The sequence below is a fragment of the Myotis daubentonii genome, chromosome 10 (assembly GCF_963259705.1).
Source record: "Myotis daubentonii chromosome 10, mMyoDau2.1, whole genome shotgun sequence".
Classification (NCBI taxonomy): domain Eukaryota; kingdom Metazoa; phylum Chordata; class Mammalia; order Chiroptera; family Vespertilionidae; genus Myotis; species Myotis daubentonii.
Genome location: NC_081849.1, coordinates 38,040,931 through 38,061,761, shown reverse-complemented (window position 1 = coordinate 38,061,761; position 20,831 = coordinate 38,040,931). Strand labels below are relative to the sequence as shown.

Below are 20,831 nucleotides of genomic sequence, written 5' to 3'. Positions count from 1 at the left end.
TTAGGCAGATGTGCTGGCCTATTTGAGGAAGGGTCCTCTAATTTGAATCTGCAGTATCCTCTATTGCATCTGAGCAGCCTAACTAATCCATGTCCAATTGAAGATCAGTGTTTAGAGCAGCCGTGGGCAAACTATGGCCCGTGGGCCGGATCCGGCCCATCTGAAATGAATAAAACTAAAAAAAAAAAAAAAGACCGTACCCTTTTATGTAATGATGTTTACTTTGAATTTATATTAGTTCACACAAACACTCCATCCATGCTTTTGTTCCGGCCCTCCGGTCCAGTTTAAGAACCCATTGTGGCCCTCGAGTCAAAAAGTTTGCCCACCCCTGGTTTAGAGTCTGGGCTTGTGAATCACGCAGACCTGGATTTGTGCCTCAGCTCTACTCCCTGCTGACCTCTCTGTATCTCTGTTTCATCATCTGTAAAATGGGAATAATGGTACCTATCTCATAGGCATGTGAGTTACATGAAGTGCAGCCTTTGAAGCACTAAGAAAAGGGACTGGTTCATAGAACAATCAGGAAACATTGGTTATCCTTACTACTATTACTGCTACTACTACTACTACTGCTACAACTACCACTACTACTGCTACTACTACTGCTACTATTACTACTGCTACTACTATTACTTCTACTACTACTGTTATTAGTATTATTTTTATTACTCTAATAGGGTTTTCTCTTATTGGGATGAGATGGAATTCCTGGCATCTTTATAAATACTCCTGAGGAAAAAATTACACAATCTTTATTAGCAGATCTAACAATTTTTAAAAAGCTGTTCTATTAACCTCTTTTCCTAAAGAGGTTTTTATCCTGCCTGTGTCACCTCTCATGGCATTTTCTGAGCCATGGAGAAGGTTGTCTTATCACCTTCCAGACTGCTCTCTCCACCTTCTTGTCTCTAAACACAACATAGGTCTAAACAGTTATCAGACAAGCATGCTACTCACTGTCTCCCACTGCTACCCTAATCAACTCCAAGCAAAACATGAATGCCCCCAAAGACTTAGTTTTATTTAAACTTCTTAAACATTTTCAAAAGTCTATAAAGCAAACTAGCCAGGCTGAGCCTTGATCCCTTGACTGCTTGCAAAGGTGACAAAGAGTCAACGGCATAAGTGATGACTGGCCAGTGGAGAAGGCGCCTGTCTCTTGTGGGCACTGGGACCTTCTTAGTCACCTAAATCCCCCTAATCTCTGTTTTACCAGCTCCTTCATGGGCCTAATAGCATTAGCTTTTCCCAACTCATAAGGTTGAGCAGATCAATTAAGGATCTTATGAAAGTGTTCTGAGACCTACACAACATGATCATTAAATCCCTTCCCGTGCAGAATGTCTCTCTTGGATAGAGGAGGTTACCTGAAATGCCTTCCAACTGACCAGTTCTCCACACACAAAAAGTGGTGTTGCTGGTCTCTGCCCATCAATGTTTCATGTCATTAACATACACTGCTTCCCTCAAAGTTCAAAATTGAATTACTGCTAATTCAATGAAATACAAAATGAAATATAAAATTTCATTTTACTGCTAATACAATTCCTCTGACAATTTTTCATTGTTGTTGCTACCTATATTATTTACTTATTTTTGATCTACAAAAAAAGCAGTACATAATCAAGGCATATGACTTGGTGAGTTTGGAGATAAGTATACACTCCTGAAACCATCATCACAATCTATGCTATAAACATATCCATTCCCCCCACAAGTTTCCTCCTGCCCTTTTCTTTATTAGTATTATTATTCCTGGATAAGAATACTTAAGATCTACTCTCTTCAAAAATGTTTGAGTACACAATACAGTATTGTTAACCATAGGCACTGTGCTGTACAGATCTCTAGGACTTATTCATCTTGTACAACCAAAATTTTGTACCCCTTGACTAATATGCCACATTTCCCTGGCAACCAGAATTCCATTCTCTGCTTCTGACTATTAGTCTGACTGTCATAGGTTAATCATGAATGTGGGGTTTGTCCCTCTAACAATTTGTGACAAAACTCTGCATGTGCCCCAGACTATTGGTTTTATAGCATTCAGTATCCATATAGGACAACGAACCATCTGATGTTACCTATTTCAGAGTTAGTATTTCTCCAGGTAATACTTGACACTGAGCCTTTTCTAGTGGTGGTCTTTTCAACTTATGGGATAAAAAGAGGATAAATCTACAAAGTACTCATACTCCTGCATCTTTGTTTAGCACTGTGTTCTCCTTTGGAGAACGCACACTCCCTGTTCCTCCCTGCTCTCCATCACAGGGGGGAGAGGGATGGAGTGTGTGTGACTCCCTTACCCCCATTTGCCAGTGTCCTACCCTTTCTTCGAGACCTTATAGTTATAGCAATGAGCTACCATATCTGTTACTCTATCATCTTCCAACATTAGTACAAACAACTCTTTATTAACTTAGGATGACGGCATGCAATATTTTGTAAAACTATCACCTCACATAACCTGGAAGACAGACTAAGTGCCTGTGACCTATAGCTTCAAAACAGCAGGAATGCTCATGGGTGTTAGCTTCTTTTGGATGCTTATGTCAAGAGAGAAATGAGTTAAAAAAAGAGCTGGCCAGTTTCCAAATATTGGTGAAAGGGCCTAGAGAAAAGACCAAAATTTTTGAGCCTTCACCAGAGAGTAAGAAATAAAACTGCCAACATTTTTGACTAACAAAGCCATGTTAAGATTTCTTAGCTCAGCAAACTGACTCAGCCCCATGGGTGAAGTTAAAATTAAGAGTCTTTCCTTTTCACCCAAGCCTTTTGTTTCAGATGGCCTCAAGGTAGCTGCCATGACCTTGAAAGAGAGGCATGGGCACTTGGAAGCAAATGATTATGTGGGTCGAAGATTTGCATCTAGGAAGAAATGTAGGTTGTATCTACACAAAATTGACTCCAACAAATAGATCAGAAACCAACTCAGGTTTTGAAGGTATTATTCTGGAAAAGAGACTAGAAAGAGGTCTAACCTATAAAGGGCTTAAGAGTATAAAACAACCCTTAGTATAATTGAAAACTGCATGAAATGGAGCCTCAGGGCTACACAGCTTCAAGGAAGACATCATTTGAACACTCCATTCAGCAGTGGCCATGGCAGATCTTTGAAGAGGAAGAGCCTCCCAGAGTATGGCTCCATGGAGAGCCAGGCAAGTAATGGACAAGAATTTGACTGAATCAAGGAAACAGACCACTGCCAAGGGATATGAGAGGATTGGTGGCCATGCTAGGTCCTCAGAATGCCTACCCAGCATGATTTCCTCCCTGCTAGAGACCGCAAGACTTTTCTTTTCTAAAATGATATCTGATATAAGACAGACTTTTATTGGAATGAGTCATTGAGATTTCAGGGTTAACTTGTCAGAGCAACTGTTTTTTACCATAATTCTTGTATATTTCCTCCATCCCTAGCATTTAGCGCACACTGTTGTTGCTGTGGGTAATAATTCTCTGAACATTTTTAGGATTCATACTCAATACATAGCTTGATTAGCCATTGATGCAACTATTTTTACACAATCTGGTTGAAATTCTGATTAATAGCAGGTAATATATAATTATCTTTATTTTAAGAGAAGTCAGTGAATTTTTTTGAATATCCTATATAATAAAAGGGTAATATGCAAATTGACCACAACAGCAGAATGACTACTGGACAGTTACTTTGAGGCACACTGACCACCTCTTGGTCCCTTCCCCCGGCCATCAGGCACTGATCACCCAATGGCAAAGGGGTACTGAGGGTGGGTGGCAGTGGGGGCAGGCAGCTGGGGAAGATGGCCCTGATCACAGGCCAGGCCTAGGTACTGTACCCGTGCATGAATTTCGTGCACCGGGCCTCTAGTTTGTTTTGAAAATTCCTGGTGAAAATAACTGGTCATTGTCTAGGTGGTAAAAGAGTTTGGGAACCTAGTCATTGTTTGTTCCTGGGGACTTGAAAGAATTTCTAAAGAAAGTCCTTCTTTTGCTTGCAGGAAATCTGTGACCATCTTCTTGGTAAAAATGGAATGGCCTTCCAGTTTAACAAAAGCCAAAATAATATATCCTTACCATATGCACATTTGATTTTTAGAAAATATAGATTCTAAGTATTTGTGCCAGAGAACATATCCCTGAACTCTCTGTTGTCTAACTTCCATGAAAACCCCAAAAGATATGTTACAGTCATTCAATAACATACAACTTATTCAATTTTTTTGAGTTAGTTTTATCCTTAGACCAGGACAGAATATCAGAAAGCTGTACCATTTCAGCCCCTTTCCCCCATCCACTGCCTGTGAAATTGTTTGGGATGAAATCCATTTTTAAGTTACGCTTGACTTTCCTAATGATTCTTGTGAAAAATGTTGTTGCAGAAATGTTAAAGACATTGTCTGCTTTCTTACTTGGGCTCACTATGTGACAAGGAGGATGAAGGGTCTTAGCTATCACTGCATTTAAAAAAAATCTGAATAGAGCAAAATGCCAAGATTTGTAATGTTTTGGGGGTGGCTACATAGGTGTGCATTTATTTTTCTCTATGCTTTTACAAATTTTTGAACTATTTTTATAATAATAGTAACATTTCCACCACTACCAGCATCACTCAGTTTTTACTGGCCAGTGGTATCCACTTTGAAAGTTTTATGACCTTCCTTCCAGGTATCTATTAGGTAGTGATGATAGCCTGGGTAAACTTCTAAGTGCAATACACCTAGGTTCAACCATGCTTTTGCTACTTACTGCTTTCAACTGGCGAGTTTCACATCATGCTTTGTGAGGGCTAAATGGAAGAATGTGTATAATGTGCTTAGTGGAGTGCCTGGAACATGGTAAGCATCAATGTAAGTGAGCTCTTATCACAGTGTGAGATTGCCTAAGTGGACCATGCTATGGGCAGCTTTCTATGCCAGTGAATATTATCCACGCTGTTAAAAAATAAAAATAAGGATAGAGTGAGAAAAGTTTCAGTTCCTGGAGGCACTGGTATGTTTTATCCTCATGGGTTGTGTACTTCTGGCCACGAAGAAGTTCAGGGCCAAATTTACCCACATGGGTGAGAACTATGACCTGGGTAAATACGATCTATTTTCCCCTTGTCTTGGAGCCCTACTCTTTGTGACTTACTTTAATTTTCAATTTCATTTTATGTTCCCCTATAAACCTTAGATCCTTTGTGCAATGTGGTTGGGATAAAAGGGAACAAAGAAGAAAACGCCATGGATAGCAGGAAGAAAGGAGAGTAGAAAGAAAGGATTTGTGATACAAGATGTTGAAATTAGTCATTGTGATGTTCAGCTCTTGGATGCATGCTAATCAGCATGATTTTTCATCATGTACAGTACTTTTTCAGGTGCTCTCTGCCTCCCGGGGTTTGTTTTACATTTTGACTGGCATTAAGCCTTTAGCTATTATCCCTGGTGCAACTGTGAGTTTTCACAAATGATGCCACTTGAGGGTTGTCACGGGTTCTGGTTCATGCTGGTGTCTGACAACTCCTGGAACCAGTTCTTCATTATCTATGTGGAGATGAGGCACGCTGTTTTTTGGAAGCAAATGTTTTACCCAAGGTCAATTTCCCTCAAGTGCTCAGCACCAGGGCGTGTGCTCAGGGAATGCAAATTAGATTCATATTAGCTTTGGTCAAACCCTGCTAGGCAAGTAAATCTGCTTTTAAAAACATCATAAACACAGATAAACAGTATCTAAATTATAGGATATCTGAGTATATATAAATGTATAAAATTTCACCTTAATTCCAAAGACATTATTCTATAGTACTTTAAAACTCATCTTTGAATTAGCCTTTGGTTCTTTGATTAAATGTACATGTTACTTTGACATTATTTAAATATCTGTGTCATTTTATTTTATTGTAACTGGGGAATAGGTTGAGGATATATGGATGCTTCATATTTTTGTTTGATTATAAAAATGGAACATATGCTTCTAGTAGACAATGAGGGAATATAGAAAACTCTAGAGCAGTGGTTCTCAACCTTCCTAATGCCGCGACCCTTTAATACAGTTCCTCATGTTGTGGTGACCCCCAATTTCATTGTTACAAATTGAACATAATTAAAGCATAGCGATTAATCATAAAAACAATATGTAATTATATATGTGTTTTCCGATGGTCTTAGGCAACCCCTGTGGAAGGGTCATTCGACCTCCAAAGGGGTCGCGACCCACAGGTTGAGAACCGCTGCTCTAGGGGAAATTAAAACTATTTGCAACCCCTTTACACAGAAGCAGTTGTAATTAACATTTTATTGTATCTCTCTCCATACATCCTTGAGGTTGTAGAAGTTCTCAAGATGTTTCAGGAAAAATAAATCAAAGTTTTTAGAGTTCTAAAGGTCCTTTTAGGATGACTCCCGTGCTCTGCAAGGCCTCCCTGCCTGAAATAAGGGAGGGCAGGAGTTGGCCTGACCTACTTTTCCACAGAGGAGCCATATCTTTTCTTCTTCCACCATCTCTACCTTTGTGCTAGGCAGTTGACAGACATGAGCAGAGCAAGGGTGATGGGCTAGGTGCAGAAGGTCACCAGGATGGAAAGCCCCAGGTGCCTAACAAAGGATAACTGTAGGGTGGGACCTCTCTCCCTAGCATATTGCTGGTCCTTCGGTTTGGATCCCCTGACATTTCCTCCCTAGAGATAACATCTAGGTCTCAGTTGTATTTCAGCTCCAGGCCCAGAAAAGCAACAAAATCAGACAAGTAACCACACAGGTGACCTCAGGATCAGCTGCATAGGATAATGACCCCATGCCCTGGCACTGACCAATCAATCAGTGGAGACCTAGACTCTGAAAAGACACACCTGGAAAACTCCTGAATATTCTATTGAGATCTTGGAACCTCCCCTAAAATTTCCACTCTTAAGACCCTTAGGATGAGGACCCAGCTCATCCTCCCTCCTGGGAGCAGGCCTGTGCCTTTCCCTTCTCCCTCCACCCAGGAACACTGCCATTACTTTCCTCAGGTCCAAGTTACAAGGGCCTTCCTTTACCTCTAAAACTTGTTTCCTAAGTCCATTCTTCTATGAATTACTCTTCCACCTCTGTGATTTTATAAATAAATGTTCTCTTATAGTTTGAGTCTTCGCTCTGTATTCTTTCCTAGCCAGATCTCAAGTACTGAGGTTGCTGAACCCAGGTCTGGTCTGACCCAACCAGTCTAACACCTGGTGCTGTTTTCACCACCCACAGAGCCTCCATGTGTGATCTGGGCTGGCACTGAGAGGCTGGGCTGAGAACAACAAAGCACCCTGACCACAAAGTCTTTCCCAGATGAATTCAAGCGTGTTGAGACGTCTGGCTTTCTAAACACGTTCGGAAATCTCAGTGCAATTGCACTGCATTGTTTACAGAAGGAGGATAGAGAGCAGGGCTTTCCAATACTCTGGGTGTGATTCCTATGGGAGATTTTGTTCTACACTCTCTTCCCTGACCTCAGAGCACTGAACAGCCCATGCTTTCCATAGCAACCTTGTTTCCTTTCTCTGGGGCTGTGGTTCTGTTCTCTTGGAGGATTCTCCCCAACTCCCCAGTCTAGTCATGAGATTTGATTAGGGGCTATCAGTCATTGTCCCTGCAAAAGGGTCAGCATGTGACCCAAGCCAGGACTGTTCCTGGGATTTAAAAAAGATAACCAAGAAACTAGAGCCTTTCTCTGTTAGCAAAACCAGGAAGATGTGAGCCTGTGTCTGGGAATATGTGAAGGATGGAGGCTGCAGTGAGAGGTATTCATGCAGTCCTCACAGAGGGATGGACAAGCAGAGATGATGAGGGTGGGAGTGCGGAAGGGAGAGAGGAATAGGAGTGGAGAGAGAGAGAGAGGCTTCAATGGCCTTCTAGTCTTTGTTTTGCTCCTTCTGCTCCCCTGGAATCTCTTCTAAAATTTTGGTTTTCTCTTTCTTAAATTCCAGGACTGACTCCAGGAATTCTTCCTACAAATGAATTTTGAATTGGTCTTTGGTTACTGGCAACCAAATAACCCTGAACAATGGGAACAGACTCTTCCCAGGGTCTCCTCAGTTCCCCGGGTTCTCGGCTGTCTGTCTTATCCACTATCCAAATTTCCCTGGCTTTCCAGGCTCTAAAGCCCCAGGTTCTGAAAACAGTCTGTCCTGTTCTAATTCACTGTGGCAGACTGCCGCTCTGATTAAGCTGATATTTGTTCTTAAAGAGTTGCTGGTTAGCCCAGCCAGTGTGGCTTAGTGGTTGAACACTGACCTATGAACCAGGAGGTCATAGTTTGATTCCCGGTCAGAGCACATGCCTGGGTTGTGGACTCAATCCCCAGTGTGGGGCATGCAGGACTTAATGGAATGTACCAGAAGGAAGTCCTTCTTAATCTACCCTAACTCCAAACTCTCATTTTGGGAAATATATCCAGAAATGGAATTATTTAGCCTATCCCTCTACCCTTTGCTCCCACTCACCCCATCCTCATCTTTGCCTATGGTTCTGCAACCCATAGGGCTCAGTCCTAATAAACAGGCGTTTTCTTGGAGAGAGTGATGGTTAGCCTAGCATGAGTCTACAGCTGTAGCAGGTCTCCTCTGTTGTACTGTCTTTAGAGCCAATTACTGAGCTCTTTTTATCTTTTAATATTATTTTGCAATGGTAAAATGGCAAGATAAATCACTTACTTCAAAAGAGATGACAGATGGCATGGTTTAAAACAAGAGAATGTCTCCAATGAAAAGCCAATAAACACAATGTTGATAAAGTGCTATGAACCAGGAGTTATGGATACAGATGGGCTTGGTTTACTTAGTAAATAATTCGCAGGACCTAGTATGTGCCAGGCACTTAGCTAGGCACACAGACTCTGTCTGTCACTGTCAAGTCACCTTATTTATACTACGTTTGACTGCACAATAAGCTATAACTTCCTGTTGTCATTTTTTCCTAGGAAAGACCTATCCTTAAAATACCCTCTAGCATTGATGGCTATAGGCCAAGCATAAACTCCATATCAAGTTATGAATTTGACATCCACCTGTGCTCAGAAAGAGACAGGGCTGCGTCTTTTCTTACAACCTGCACTTCCCTCGGCAAGTAGCCGAATCTGAACGAGGTCCGAGAGGCGGCTGAACCCCTGCCAAACGACACTCCACTTCGCTGACAGAACAGCATCCCGCAGTTCTTCCTGCCGACAGGTATCTATTCTGAACTCCTAGCGAAGGCAGTGACAGTTCCCCTCCTTGATCTTTTGGCTTGGTTCCCAGGGAGACCTCCTCATGCTATGTTTTATTCATGGTGCCTCCCAGGCTGGTTTCTTTATTGTAAAAATTGGTGGTAGGAGTAGGGATAATACAATGAACCTGACATAAAATTCAAGCGTCATGATAAAACCATCCCTTTGTGTGCTAAGAGTCTACAAGTAGGGTCTGAGATTCTGTGGAAGGTTTGTGTTCTGAAGATTTTTAAGACAAAGCATCCACAGAGACAAAAAATACAGTTATGCATATCATGTCGGAAGAGTGAAGGAAATAGGTCAGATAAACCACAGTAGCCTTTGCTGGGAACGCGTTAAGCCTCAGACATCCGAGCGCATGGAGGAAAAAGATGGTGCTGTGGATAAAAACAGTAGCCAGTGGTTCTCAACCTTCCTAATGCCATGACCCTTTAATACAGTTCCTCATGTTGTGGTGACCTCCAACCATAAAATTATTTTCATTGCTATTTCATAACTGTAATTTTGCTACTGTTATGAATCATGTGAATATCTGATATGCAGGATGTATTTTTATCGTTACAAATTGAACATAATTAAAGCATAGTGATTAATCACAAAAACAATACATAATTATATATGTGTTTTCTGATGGTCTTAGGTGACCCCTGTGAAAGGGTCGTTCGACCCCCAAAAGGGTTTCAACCCACAGGTTGAGAACCGCTTCAGTAGACTGATGGCTGTGTGGACCACAGGAGGAAAGCTATGAGAATATACAGAGTCAACATTTATTCTAGCTTCTCCCTATGAAATTTCATTACCATCAGTTGTCTTTGCTAGAAGAACTATGTATCTTTCTACTTCACTAATTAGGAATCTGTAGGAGAAAGTATGAGCATGCATTTCTTCCATCTGCCCCACCTCCAAAACAAAACCAAATAAAACCAATGGCCAAGTATTATAGAGGTTACCATACTATATCATATACAATTGATATGCACACATATGCATACCTTGAGCAGTATGGTCTTCTCGTGACGGGTGATGTTAACACTGTGGGGTTGTCCATTGGCCACGTTCCTGTGGTCTACATCGATATTATATGGCTCTCTGGTGCCACCCAGGTTGTAGCGAATCTGCAAGTTTCCTATATAAGGGATAGGAAAAAAACTCAGTAATTTTTTTCCAGGTTTCATTTTAATAAAACTTCTCCCAATCCTTGACACTTAGGTTTGCATTGAACCCTGCTCCCTCCTTTGATGTCCATCAATTACATCTGCCATTCTGAATTCTGAGTCACTAGCTCCGAGGCACATGAGGGTTAACAGCACCTGGCACCCGCGGGTTTACAATCTACCAACAGTGAGCCATCAGTGACCATGATCTCAAAGTTGAAGCAGCAAAAGGTATAAAATGATCCAAGATGGGAGTGTGCCTGGGAAGGAATAATGAAAATATATACAATATAGGAATGTGGAGGCCCTACAAAATACTCTGAAGTCAAAAATAAATGCAGGGTACAGGGACAGTCTCACAGCATTGGCAAAGCATGCCATTTGGAGTATGAAAGAATCGTGAGCATACAGTATTAAAAACAAACATAACTTATAAAAGATAAACATATGGGACTTGGGGTGGCTTTGCTGACACTCAGGGAGCAAAGCAATTACTTTTATTTGAGGTTAGAGATTGCTTCAATCCAAATGCAAAACAAAGGAAATGGTGGGCTTCCCGGGCCCTGGGTCCTGGTCGCCTCTGTGAAAGCTCACTTTGACTGGATGAATTATTCTTTTTTCCCTCCTTCTTTCTTCCCAATAATGACAAACAATATTCAAGAAGACTCATGTAATATTCTAGATCCTGTTTTTAATTAATCTGCATGGCAAACATAACTTTTATGTCTTATTTATGATTTTTAAAGACCAATATTTTTATCTCATTTTTCACTCAAATTGGAATCTTCATTTTAATAGCTAACATCTCTGAGGTTAAAAAATGGAGTCTGACCAACTGCAAATCACCTCATGGATTCCTTGTGGCCTCTTTCATGCACCTTCTACAGGAACAAAACTGATATTCTGATTTTTAAGTTGTGAAATAAAACATAATAATTAAAATTTAGTACACAGAAATAAAAAAATAAAGTCATTGGAAACCTCACCATACCAGGAAAACAACTCTAACTCTCTGGCCATATCACTTTCCAGATATTTCTCATGTACTTATATATACACAAATAAATGCAATAGTTTCTAAATGCTGCCTTTCCTCATCTAGGCTTTCCAGCATTACAAGTGCTACTTAAAATATTCTGCCAAGTTCCCAGAGTTGAAAGAAATGTTCATTAGGACAATCAAGAATGAATTGCATTTCCTATTTTTGCTTTCAAAGCGAATTCAACAAACCTTCACTAGTTCTGAGATTTACCTTAGTATTTATTCTAGATCCCTTTGCTCACAGCATTTCAATCAAACATTGTTGGTTTTCATCTATGAAATGTGTCTAAATTGCCCCATTATTCTTCATCTCTGTACCCACAGGGGCTCCATGGTGCTTAGAATGCCCCATGTGAAACACATAGGAACTACTCCCCTGCTGTCTCAGCTCCATCAGAGCCCCTCGCCCCTGGTGCCTTGTGTTGGCCACTCCATATCAGTGACTGACTTGACCTCACCCCACTCTCCGGTGAGTCCCCTGTTTCTCTGCTCTTCCCATTCTCTTATTGACACCTCAAACACAATGGATGCAAAATCAGACTCTTGATCTTACCAACTCCCCCGCCCCCCAAATATTCCACTGCAATTTTCCACACATTTTCCTTCAACCCTCCAGCTACTCCTGCCAAAAGATCCAACTCTCCTCTACCTTCTAGATTACTCGTATGGTCTGTCAGCAAATCTTGGCTCTTCAAAATATACCTCAAATCTTATTGCTTTTTATAATCACCACTAGAGGCAGGTGCACAAAAATTTGTGCACTCGGGGGAGGAGGGGTCCCTCAGCCCAGCCTGTGCCCTCTCACAGTCTGGGACCCCTCGGGGGATGACCACCTGCTGGCTTAGGCCTGCTCCCCGGGGGATCGGGCCTAAGCTGGCAATCAGACATCCCTCTGGCAGCCCGGAAGCCCTCAGGGGATGTCCACTTGCCAGCGGGAAACAGAACTAAGCTGCAGTCAGACATCCTTAGCACTGCTGAGGAGGCAGGAGAGGCTCCCACCACCACTGCTGTACTGGCAGCCATCAGCCTGGCTTGTGGCTGAACAGAGCTCCTCCCATGTGAGAGCACCCTGACCACCAGAGGGCAGCTCCTGCATTGAGTGTCTGCCCCCTGGTGGTCAGTGTGTGTCATAGTGACCAGTCATTCCCAGTCTTTCTGCTGTTAGGGTCAGTTTGCAGATTACTCTTTTACTATATAGGATAGAGGCCTGGTACATGGGTGGAGGCTGGCTGGTTTGCCCTGAAGGGTGTCCCGGATCAGGGTGGGGGTCCCGCTGGGGTGCCTGGCCAGCCTGGGTGAGGGGCTGATGGCTGTTTGTAGCTGGTCACACCCCCTTCAGGGTTGGGGTCCCCACTGGGGTGCCTGACCAGCCTGGGTGAGGGGCTGAGGGATGTTTTCAGGCTGGCCAGTGACTGAAGCTCCCAGCCTCTCCTTTTTTTCTTTTCTTTTTATTCTGGGATTTATTTACCTTCTATAATTGAAACTATGTTGCCGTCACTGGAGCTAAGAGCCCGCTCCTACTCGTTCCAGCTCCATGGCCACAGCCGGCTGAAAGCAGGTATCTAGGGTTTGTTTAGCTTCTATAATTGAAACTTAGTTGCTTTCAGGGCTCAGAGCCGGGCCGCGGCAGGCGGGGAACCTTGGCTTCCTCCATCACTGGAGCAAGCAAGCCTCCTGCTCGCTTCAGCTGCGTGGCTGCCGGCTGCCATCTTTGTTGGCGGTTAATTTGCATATCGCCCTGATTAGCCAATGGGAAGCATAGCGAAGGTACGGTCAATTACCCTTTTTGTCTTTTATTAGATAGGATTCCTACCCCCAGACCAAGCCACCATCATATTTGGCCTGAATTACTGTACTAGCCTCCATGCTAACCTCTTGATTCTGCCCTACCCTCACCTTCCCCACCCTGGTCTCTGCCCCTCACAGACCCATCTCCTCTCCACCTGATACTTCAAGTGATCCCCTGCTCAGAACCTTCCAATGCCTTCCTCCTATCTCACCTGTAGTAAAAATGGAAGTTTTCATAATGCCTCTCCAGGCCCTATATGATCTTCCACTATTACTTCTGACATAATCTCTTATTATTCCCCTCCTTGCTCACTGTAGCCTCCTTGCTGTTTCTCCAGAAGCCAGCATGTTCCTGCCTCCGGACCTTTGCACTTGCTGATTCTTTCATCTAGGATGCTCACTCCACAGTTATTTGTCTGGCTGACTTCTCACCCCTCTTAGGTCTTTGCTCAAATATCATCTTCTTAGTGATTATTTCTGTGGTTTTTTCATTAAAAGCAGAATTTACCCACTCCTTTCTGTTGGCCAGGCCCTCCCTTTTCTGCCTAATTTTTTTCCTATTATAGTTCTTATAATACAATGTACTACATATTGTCCTTAATTTATTGTCTGTGTTTTTCCGCTCAAATGTAAGTTTCATGAGAGCCAGGACTTTTGTATATATTATTTATGATATTATTCCAATGTAGAGTATAATGTCTGATACTTGGTAGGTGTGAATAAATATTTATTGAATGAATGAATGATGATCTCCCTGCTTCTGTGCTTTTTTCTTTCCCACGTTTTCTTTGCAGAGAGGTCTTTTCAAAATGCATAATTGATTCTTTCAATGGCTTACTTAACATTCTTCAAAGTCTTCCAGTTGCTCATAAGATGAAGACATACATTATTTAAAAATAAATATATATTTTATTGATTTTTTTACAGAGAGGAAGGGAGAGGGATAGAGACTTAGAAATACTGATGAGAGAGAAACATTGATCAGCTGCCTCCTGCACACCCTCTACTGGGGATGTGCCCGCAACCAAGGTACATGCCCTTGACTGGAATTGAACCTGGGACCCTTCAGTCTGCAGGCTGACGCTCTATCCCCTGAGCCAAACTGGTTAGGGCAAGACATACATTCTTAATGTACCTTATGATGCCCTGTCTGATCTGAGTTCTGCCTACTTTATTTTCAAATCATACCATTTACCTTCTCACTTTTAACATTTGTTACCTTCAACTTCTCTTATGCCCTAGAAATTAAATTCTCCTTCCTACCTCAGGACCTTTGAATATGCTGCTTCCTTTTCCTGCTTCTCTTCCCCATTCTTCAGTGTTTTACCCTATTTTTCCTTTATCCTAACAGCATTAAAAATAATCTATATTTCAGAGTGAAGGAGACCAGCAGGCGGTTACTTGAGCAACATACAGAAAGTTGATTGTCTTGACTCCCCTTTCCTTCTGGTGCTCTAACCTTGTATAATCTCAGCCAACTTTCTTAAACATGTAGCTGTATTCATTCATCATTTATTTATTCATTTCTTCAGAAAACATTTATTTAGTGATATGCAAAGCACTGTTGAATCCAATTTTTCAGGGTCTGTTTTCCTCTAAGTGTCGAGTCACTTCTCATACAACCAGCCCCAGTTCCCCAGTGTGTGCCAGGCTGTGCCTGGGTCTGGGAAGACAGAGAGAAGTAAAAGACGGCTCTGCCTTTGAAGGCCAGAGCTCAGAGGGACCAGTAATTATGCAAAAAACTGGACATTCTCCTCTCTACTGTCTCTGCTGTTGGTCCCTTTAAGTTCCCCAGCTCATTCAAATCAGTATTCAGTTGTGGTTTTTTAAAATTATTTTTCTCTGTCTTGCTTTCTTGAATTTTGTAAATATGATTTAAGATGTCTATAACTGCTTCCCTCAATGGCAACAGAAATTATTTGCTTTGAGAAAAAAGATGAGTTGGATCTTTATATTATATATAATGAATATCTATAAACCGTAATAGCAATATTCTTGAATAATAAAGTTCAAATGCTGTATTGATTGCTTTCAAATAATAGCATAAGAGAAGTACAATATGATAGGGAGAAATATTAATATTTGTTCATTAAAATAAAATATTCGTAAGTGTTCATCTCCTGAGGGCATGATAGCAGCATTAAGGAACTGCTCCTGCACTGGCTTCCGCCACTCACGTGCTTTCCAGATTTACTCTCTCCTGGTCGCCACCACTGTCATCGTAAACACTCACATACTGGCACCTATTGTGGGCTGGGAAGACAGGGAGTCCTTATAACAAAGACAGATAACAACACAGGGCACTAAGTGCCAAGCAGATGACATTGAAAATAAGAGTAACAGGAGTTTAAAGTAAGGAGTCGTCACTGAAAGGAGATGAGACTTGACCTGGGTCTACATTGAAATACCGGGAGGAACACTTTGTAAAGTATGTGATTGTCTAGCTACCAAGCTGTGTACCTGAAACAGATACAAACTGATATTGAATGTGAACTATAATTGGAAAAAAGAGAGAGAAAAAAAGAAAGGCAGGTCTTAGACCAGAGAGGAAGACGGGGCTTTTCCAAAAAAGGGAATGTAATGGGCAGGAACACAGATGCCCATAGAGCCCTTGGGGTAGAACGAATTCCTTTGTCACTGAATGTGTGACAAGACAGGGGATGTGGATAATAATAACCTCTGACATTTATATGCAATAAGTGCTTTACACATTGATTTTCACAATACCCTATGCGGCAGACAGTATTTTACAGATAGGAAACTTACATCTCACAACCCACAAAGGCAGATTCTGAATTCAAACCCTGGCATTCTGGTTCCACACTCGGAGCTCTTCCCCACGAGGCAGGTGGTAGGGCACGGTTGGAAGGTTGCAGGGTTTTGGATTTCTCCTGTGGTCTTGGGGGGAGAAGAAGGCACTACTCCTTCTATGATAGGGATACTGTGCATAAAGGAAGACCCACTCTCGCTGTGGTGGGAGGTTAAGGTGAAAGGGACTGGAAGCAGAGCTGGATTGGGACAGAGCACCCTGGTGGACACATGGAGGGGCCCTGCTGTCCCATGAAGGGGTAACGGGGTCCCAGGAGCCCTATGGGGGGCGAGGGCTGTTAAAGATGCTGGGTGTGGCCTTCCCAAACACAAGCTCCACAGGACTGTTTTGCCTGATGGCCCACAAGATGGGGAAGGGTGGAATGTGCATGGATGATACCAGGCTGTGAGTCTGGGTGTCTGAGTCAGAGCACTGTCAGAACTGGGGGAGGAGCTGCCTCTGGGGAACAGTGAAGAGAACACAGCTCGACTATGTCGAGTTAGAGGGGTGCCAAGACATTAATTTAAGACATTTTAGTTTTTTAAAAAATTATTTTGGCATAGTCCTTATTGATTTTTTCCCCTAAATGACTTCCTTAAAATTTTTTGCTTTATATCTCAGTTAATAAAAAAGTCAGTATTTGAAGTATAAAAAAGCCACATTTTCATTAGCAGTTTGAGGATGGCCTTGTGATAAGTTGACAGAAGCCAGCTGGCTATGTTTGCAAATGCACTGAGAGGGTCCTGGTGTCTCTGCAGCGTGAAGAGAGCAGCTCAGAGCTCTGGGCCTGGAACCAGCACCCGGGCCTAGAAACCTGGGTTTGCCATCACCCACTGGGTGTGCAAGTCACTGAACCTATGTATCCCAGGTCACCTGTAGAAAGGGGATAGAATAGTGTCTATGGCACAAAGATGTGTGTTTAAAGGAATGGATACATGTGAAACACTTAGCATGCTTTGGGCATCATTCCATGGTAGCCACTGACATTAAATCAATTTACTATTAAATGAAAACCCTTGCCGTTGCCGAAACCGGTTTGGCTCAGTGGATAGAGCGTCGGCCTGTGGACTGAAAGGTCCCTGGTTCGATTCCGGTCAAGGGCATGTACCTGGGTTGCGGGCATATCCCCAGTAGGAGATGTGCAGGAGGCAGCTGATCGATGTTTCTCTCTCATCGATGTTTCTAACTCTCTATCTCTCTCCCTTCCTCTCTGTAAAAAATCAATAAAATATATTAAAAAAAAAAATGAAAACCCTTGCCAGAGACAAATGCCCACAAACACCAGCATGTGTGCTCTCAGGGTGGGTGTTGGTGTTGAGTTACTGAATACAGTTGGGGACCACATTTTTGCACGGCCATGTCTTGAGGAGCAGATAATACAGCATCTACTGGGTTGTGTTCATTAAATTCTTGACAAGATAAATGTGAGAACCATCGTCCCTGCCCACTGAGTTGGACAACATCAGTGGATTAAAAATCTATTAGCCAGCCAAAACCGGTTTGGCTCAGTGGATAGAGCGTCGGCCTGCGGACTGAAAGGTCCTGGGTTCGATTCCGGTCAAGGGCATGTACCTGGCTTGCGGGCACATCCCCAGTGGGGGATGTGCAGGAGGCAGCTGATCGATGTTTCTCTCTCATCAATGTTTCTGACTCTCTGTCTCTCTCCTTTCCTCTCTGTGAAAAATCAATAAAATATATTTAAAAAAAAATCTATTAGCCAGATCCAGGAGATGTAAACTTAACTCATGAACTCTTGGAAAGCAGGGGCTATGTCCCTTTTCCTTCCGCTTCCTCACTGATTTCATGTATTATTTTTGCTATTTAGAACAGGGATCCTTGCTCAGCGTGGGCACTGACGCATGTAGAAGAGTATTACTCACGAGCAGCACCAACATCCAAACGGACACCTGGTTCACGTTGTTGCTTTTCTGGCTATACTAGTATTTTTCACAAAGTTAGACTGATATTGGACAGTCAAAACTGTATCTTGCCCCTCCCCCCCTTTTTTTGGTTTAACATGATACTGCTAAAATATTTTTCTCCATCCCATTAATTACTCTTTATGAACAGAACTCTTAATGGATACATAACATTGCATAAAACTGTGATTCCCTCTTTCACAAACCAAAATTTTACTCAAGTTAAACTTCTCAGTCCTTTCTAATTCCTAGAGGTAACACCATGATGGACACCTTCATGCTAAATTTCTATCTAATTTTTGGCTAATTACTTTAGGAATAATTTCTAAAAGGGAAAATCCTAGCATTTATTTACCCATCTTTTAAACTTAGTGTATTGTCCAAAGAACAAGTTGAAGAATTTGCTATTTTTCAAAACTCAAGTTGAATTATGTTAATAATAATGATAATAATAATTCTTGGTTCCCTTGGAAAAAGACCTTGATCTTTCAGATGTTACAACCTGCAGTCACCATCAAAGAAGCTGCAGAGCCTAACCACTGAAGAGCAAGACGATGAGAAAGGGACCTCCACAGTGCCAGCTACACAAGCTCTCTGGGAAATGAGTTAGAGAAATTCGCTCCTTGATACACCTAAAATATATTCATTAGAAAAAAAAGTGATCTTAAATCTGTAGGTGTCTTAGATCTCAAGTTTATACGCATTAGGAAGGTTTACACTTCTCTCTAAGTCAGGCCATAAGGCCATGCCCAAAATTGTCACCAGGATGCCTGTCTTAGCCACCTGTCTGACCCTCTTTGGCTTAGTGCATATCTAGAGATCAAGATGGTCCCATTATAAGTATAAATATACCCCTGTTTTAAGTAACCTTTCTGTTAGGGGTATATTTCATGAATGTGAAATCCTGAGACTGGTTAGGAATGCAAATTTCTCTGATTCTCTATTCTACTGAACATCTATATGTTCTGTAGGAAACTATTGATCATTATCATAATCAGGATGACTCATTGATTTATATAAAATTAATTTCACTGCTTCAAAGCTCATCTCTACTTAGGTCAATGGCTAGCTGTCTTTGTCCTTACCGGTGGGTTTGACGAGGACCGCCAAGAAGTCGGTGGTGAGAGAACTGACGTAGAGGAGAATGCAGGGCGCCTTGGAGGTACTGAAGCTGAACCGAATCTCCTCATGGGCCAGGTCTGGCAGTGGGCCCTGTGGATCCGGTGAGCTCTCCGATCTGCTGCCCGATTCTTTGCCGCTGATCCCGGATGCCTGGAAGTTATATCGTAGCCACATCCCTTCTTCAAAAAATGCACCAACATCTGTTGAAAAGAAAAGGAAAGAGGAAATTGAAAAATAAGAAGTTGGATGTGGGCACCATCAACAATTTAAACTCTGGTCAATTGTTAGTTTTGGAGTGGCCGCTAAGGCAGTTCACCAAGGACGCACTCTGACTCCAGGAAGGGTCTCAGACTGGGTGCACTTCTAGGCAGATGGATGTCATTTCATCAACACAAATCCAAAAAAAAAAAAGAAAAAAAAAGAATCATGCAACAATGTGGTGATCTGTTAATTTAAAATATAATAGTACAATTAAGAAATGTAAATCATGCCAGAAAGAAACTTCCAGTTTAGTACTTAGACCAGATAACTAATACAGGCTGAAGAGATACACCGAAATGAAGGCAGTGTTGTAACATGAATCACCAATTCAAGGCTTTCCTGGGTATAGTCTTTGAGATGGTTTCACTTTGGACATTCACTCGCTCGGAGAGCCCCTGAGTAAACCATAAGTCCTGGAAGCTTTGTGGATAGTGTTTCAAATCACAAGACATGATGGTAGAACTGGGTTCAAATTCGGCATTGCCGTTAACTAGTGATGCGGCCTTAGGGGAAGCTACCTCAGCAGCTTCTCTAGGACTCAGTATTTTATCTGTGAAAGGGAGATTGTAATAGTGAAAATTACAAAAGATACTTAAGTAATCTGCACATAATAAATTGTACTTATTGTTATGATGAAATTAGAAGAAAGGTCACTAACCCTTCATCAGTCTTTTCCTATAGCCTAATCAGCACTGCTTGGCTTTTAATCAATTCCTGGCAGACCAGCTCCTGCTGTAGTTTTCCCCACTGTTTGATCCCGAATGTTCTGAAATCACCTCCGGACTCACTGTGAAACACTGAGGCACCCTTTGGAGGCTTGTTTGGTTTTCAGAGTTACTATTTCATTGCCCTGTACACATACCCTTCTGAAAGCATTTCTCAAACTTCTTTGCCTATGGAACCCATTATTCTCATCCCACTAAATTAACACTATGCAGAATATATTTTGTGAAATGCACTCTATATTATAATCAATAGGAGGGACACACTTGAAAAGGGTTCTTTCATCTGGGAATTTTGAAGTTTCTTCTTGTTAAATAGTCTAGCAAAGCCTGGAGTCAGACTCCTGTGGATGAATCTTGGCCTTGATGCTAACCACGGGTGCTAACTTGGTCTATGGCTTGAAACTCTCTAAGCCTCAGTTTCCTTCTCTGAAAAATGGGGCCACACAGGTTGTTATGAGGATTAAATTACCAAACACTTAGCCCAGTGCGTGGATATGTGATAAATGTTTGATAAAGATTAGTTATATTACAAAGACATGTTACCATGTTTTATTGAGGGCACAGATCCCACCCTGTACCCCACCTGACACCACCTCACACATACAATTCTCCAGTGAGTCATCTGGCACTGTTGCAGAGTCTACCATGTTCTGCTTCTCACTGAGTTGTTGTAAAATGAGTTCAGTTGGCTACAGGCTCTCAACTATGGGTAGTACTATTTTCCTCTGAGCCCCCCTGCCCCAAGAACTCTTACAAACGTGTGTGCATGTGTGTGCATGTATTCACATGTGGATGTGTGTGTGCATGTATATGT

At 42.1% G+C, this 20,831-nt stretch overlaps 1 protein-coding gene across 1 annotated transcript in view; it reads right to left on the bottom strand.

Moving 5' to 3' along the window:
• CNTNAP2 (contactin associated protein 2) overlaps positions 1 to 20,831 on the bottom strand; it is a 1,845,032-nt gene that overhangs the window by 117,331 nt on the left and 1,706,870 nt on the right. The window contains exons 19-20 of the mRNA XM_059712082.1: positions 18,995 to 19,231; positions 10,191 to 10,324 (exon numbers count right to left, since the gene is read on the bottom strand). Of these exons, the coding sequence (XP_059568065.1) occupies positions 10,191 to 10,324; positions 18,995 to 19,231 (371 nt within the window). The remainder of the gene's footprint in view (positions 1 to 10,190; positions 10,325 to 18,994; positions 19,232 to 20,831) is intronic.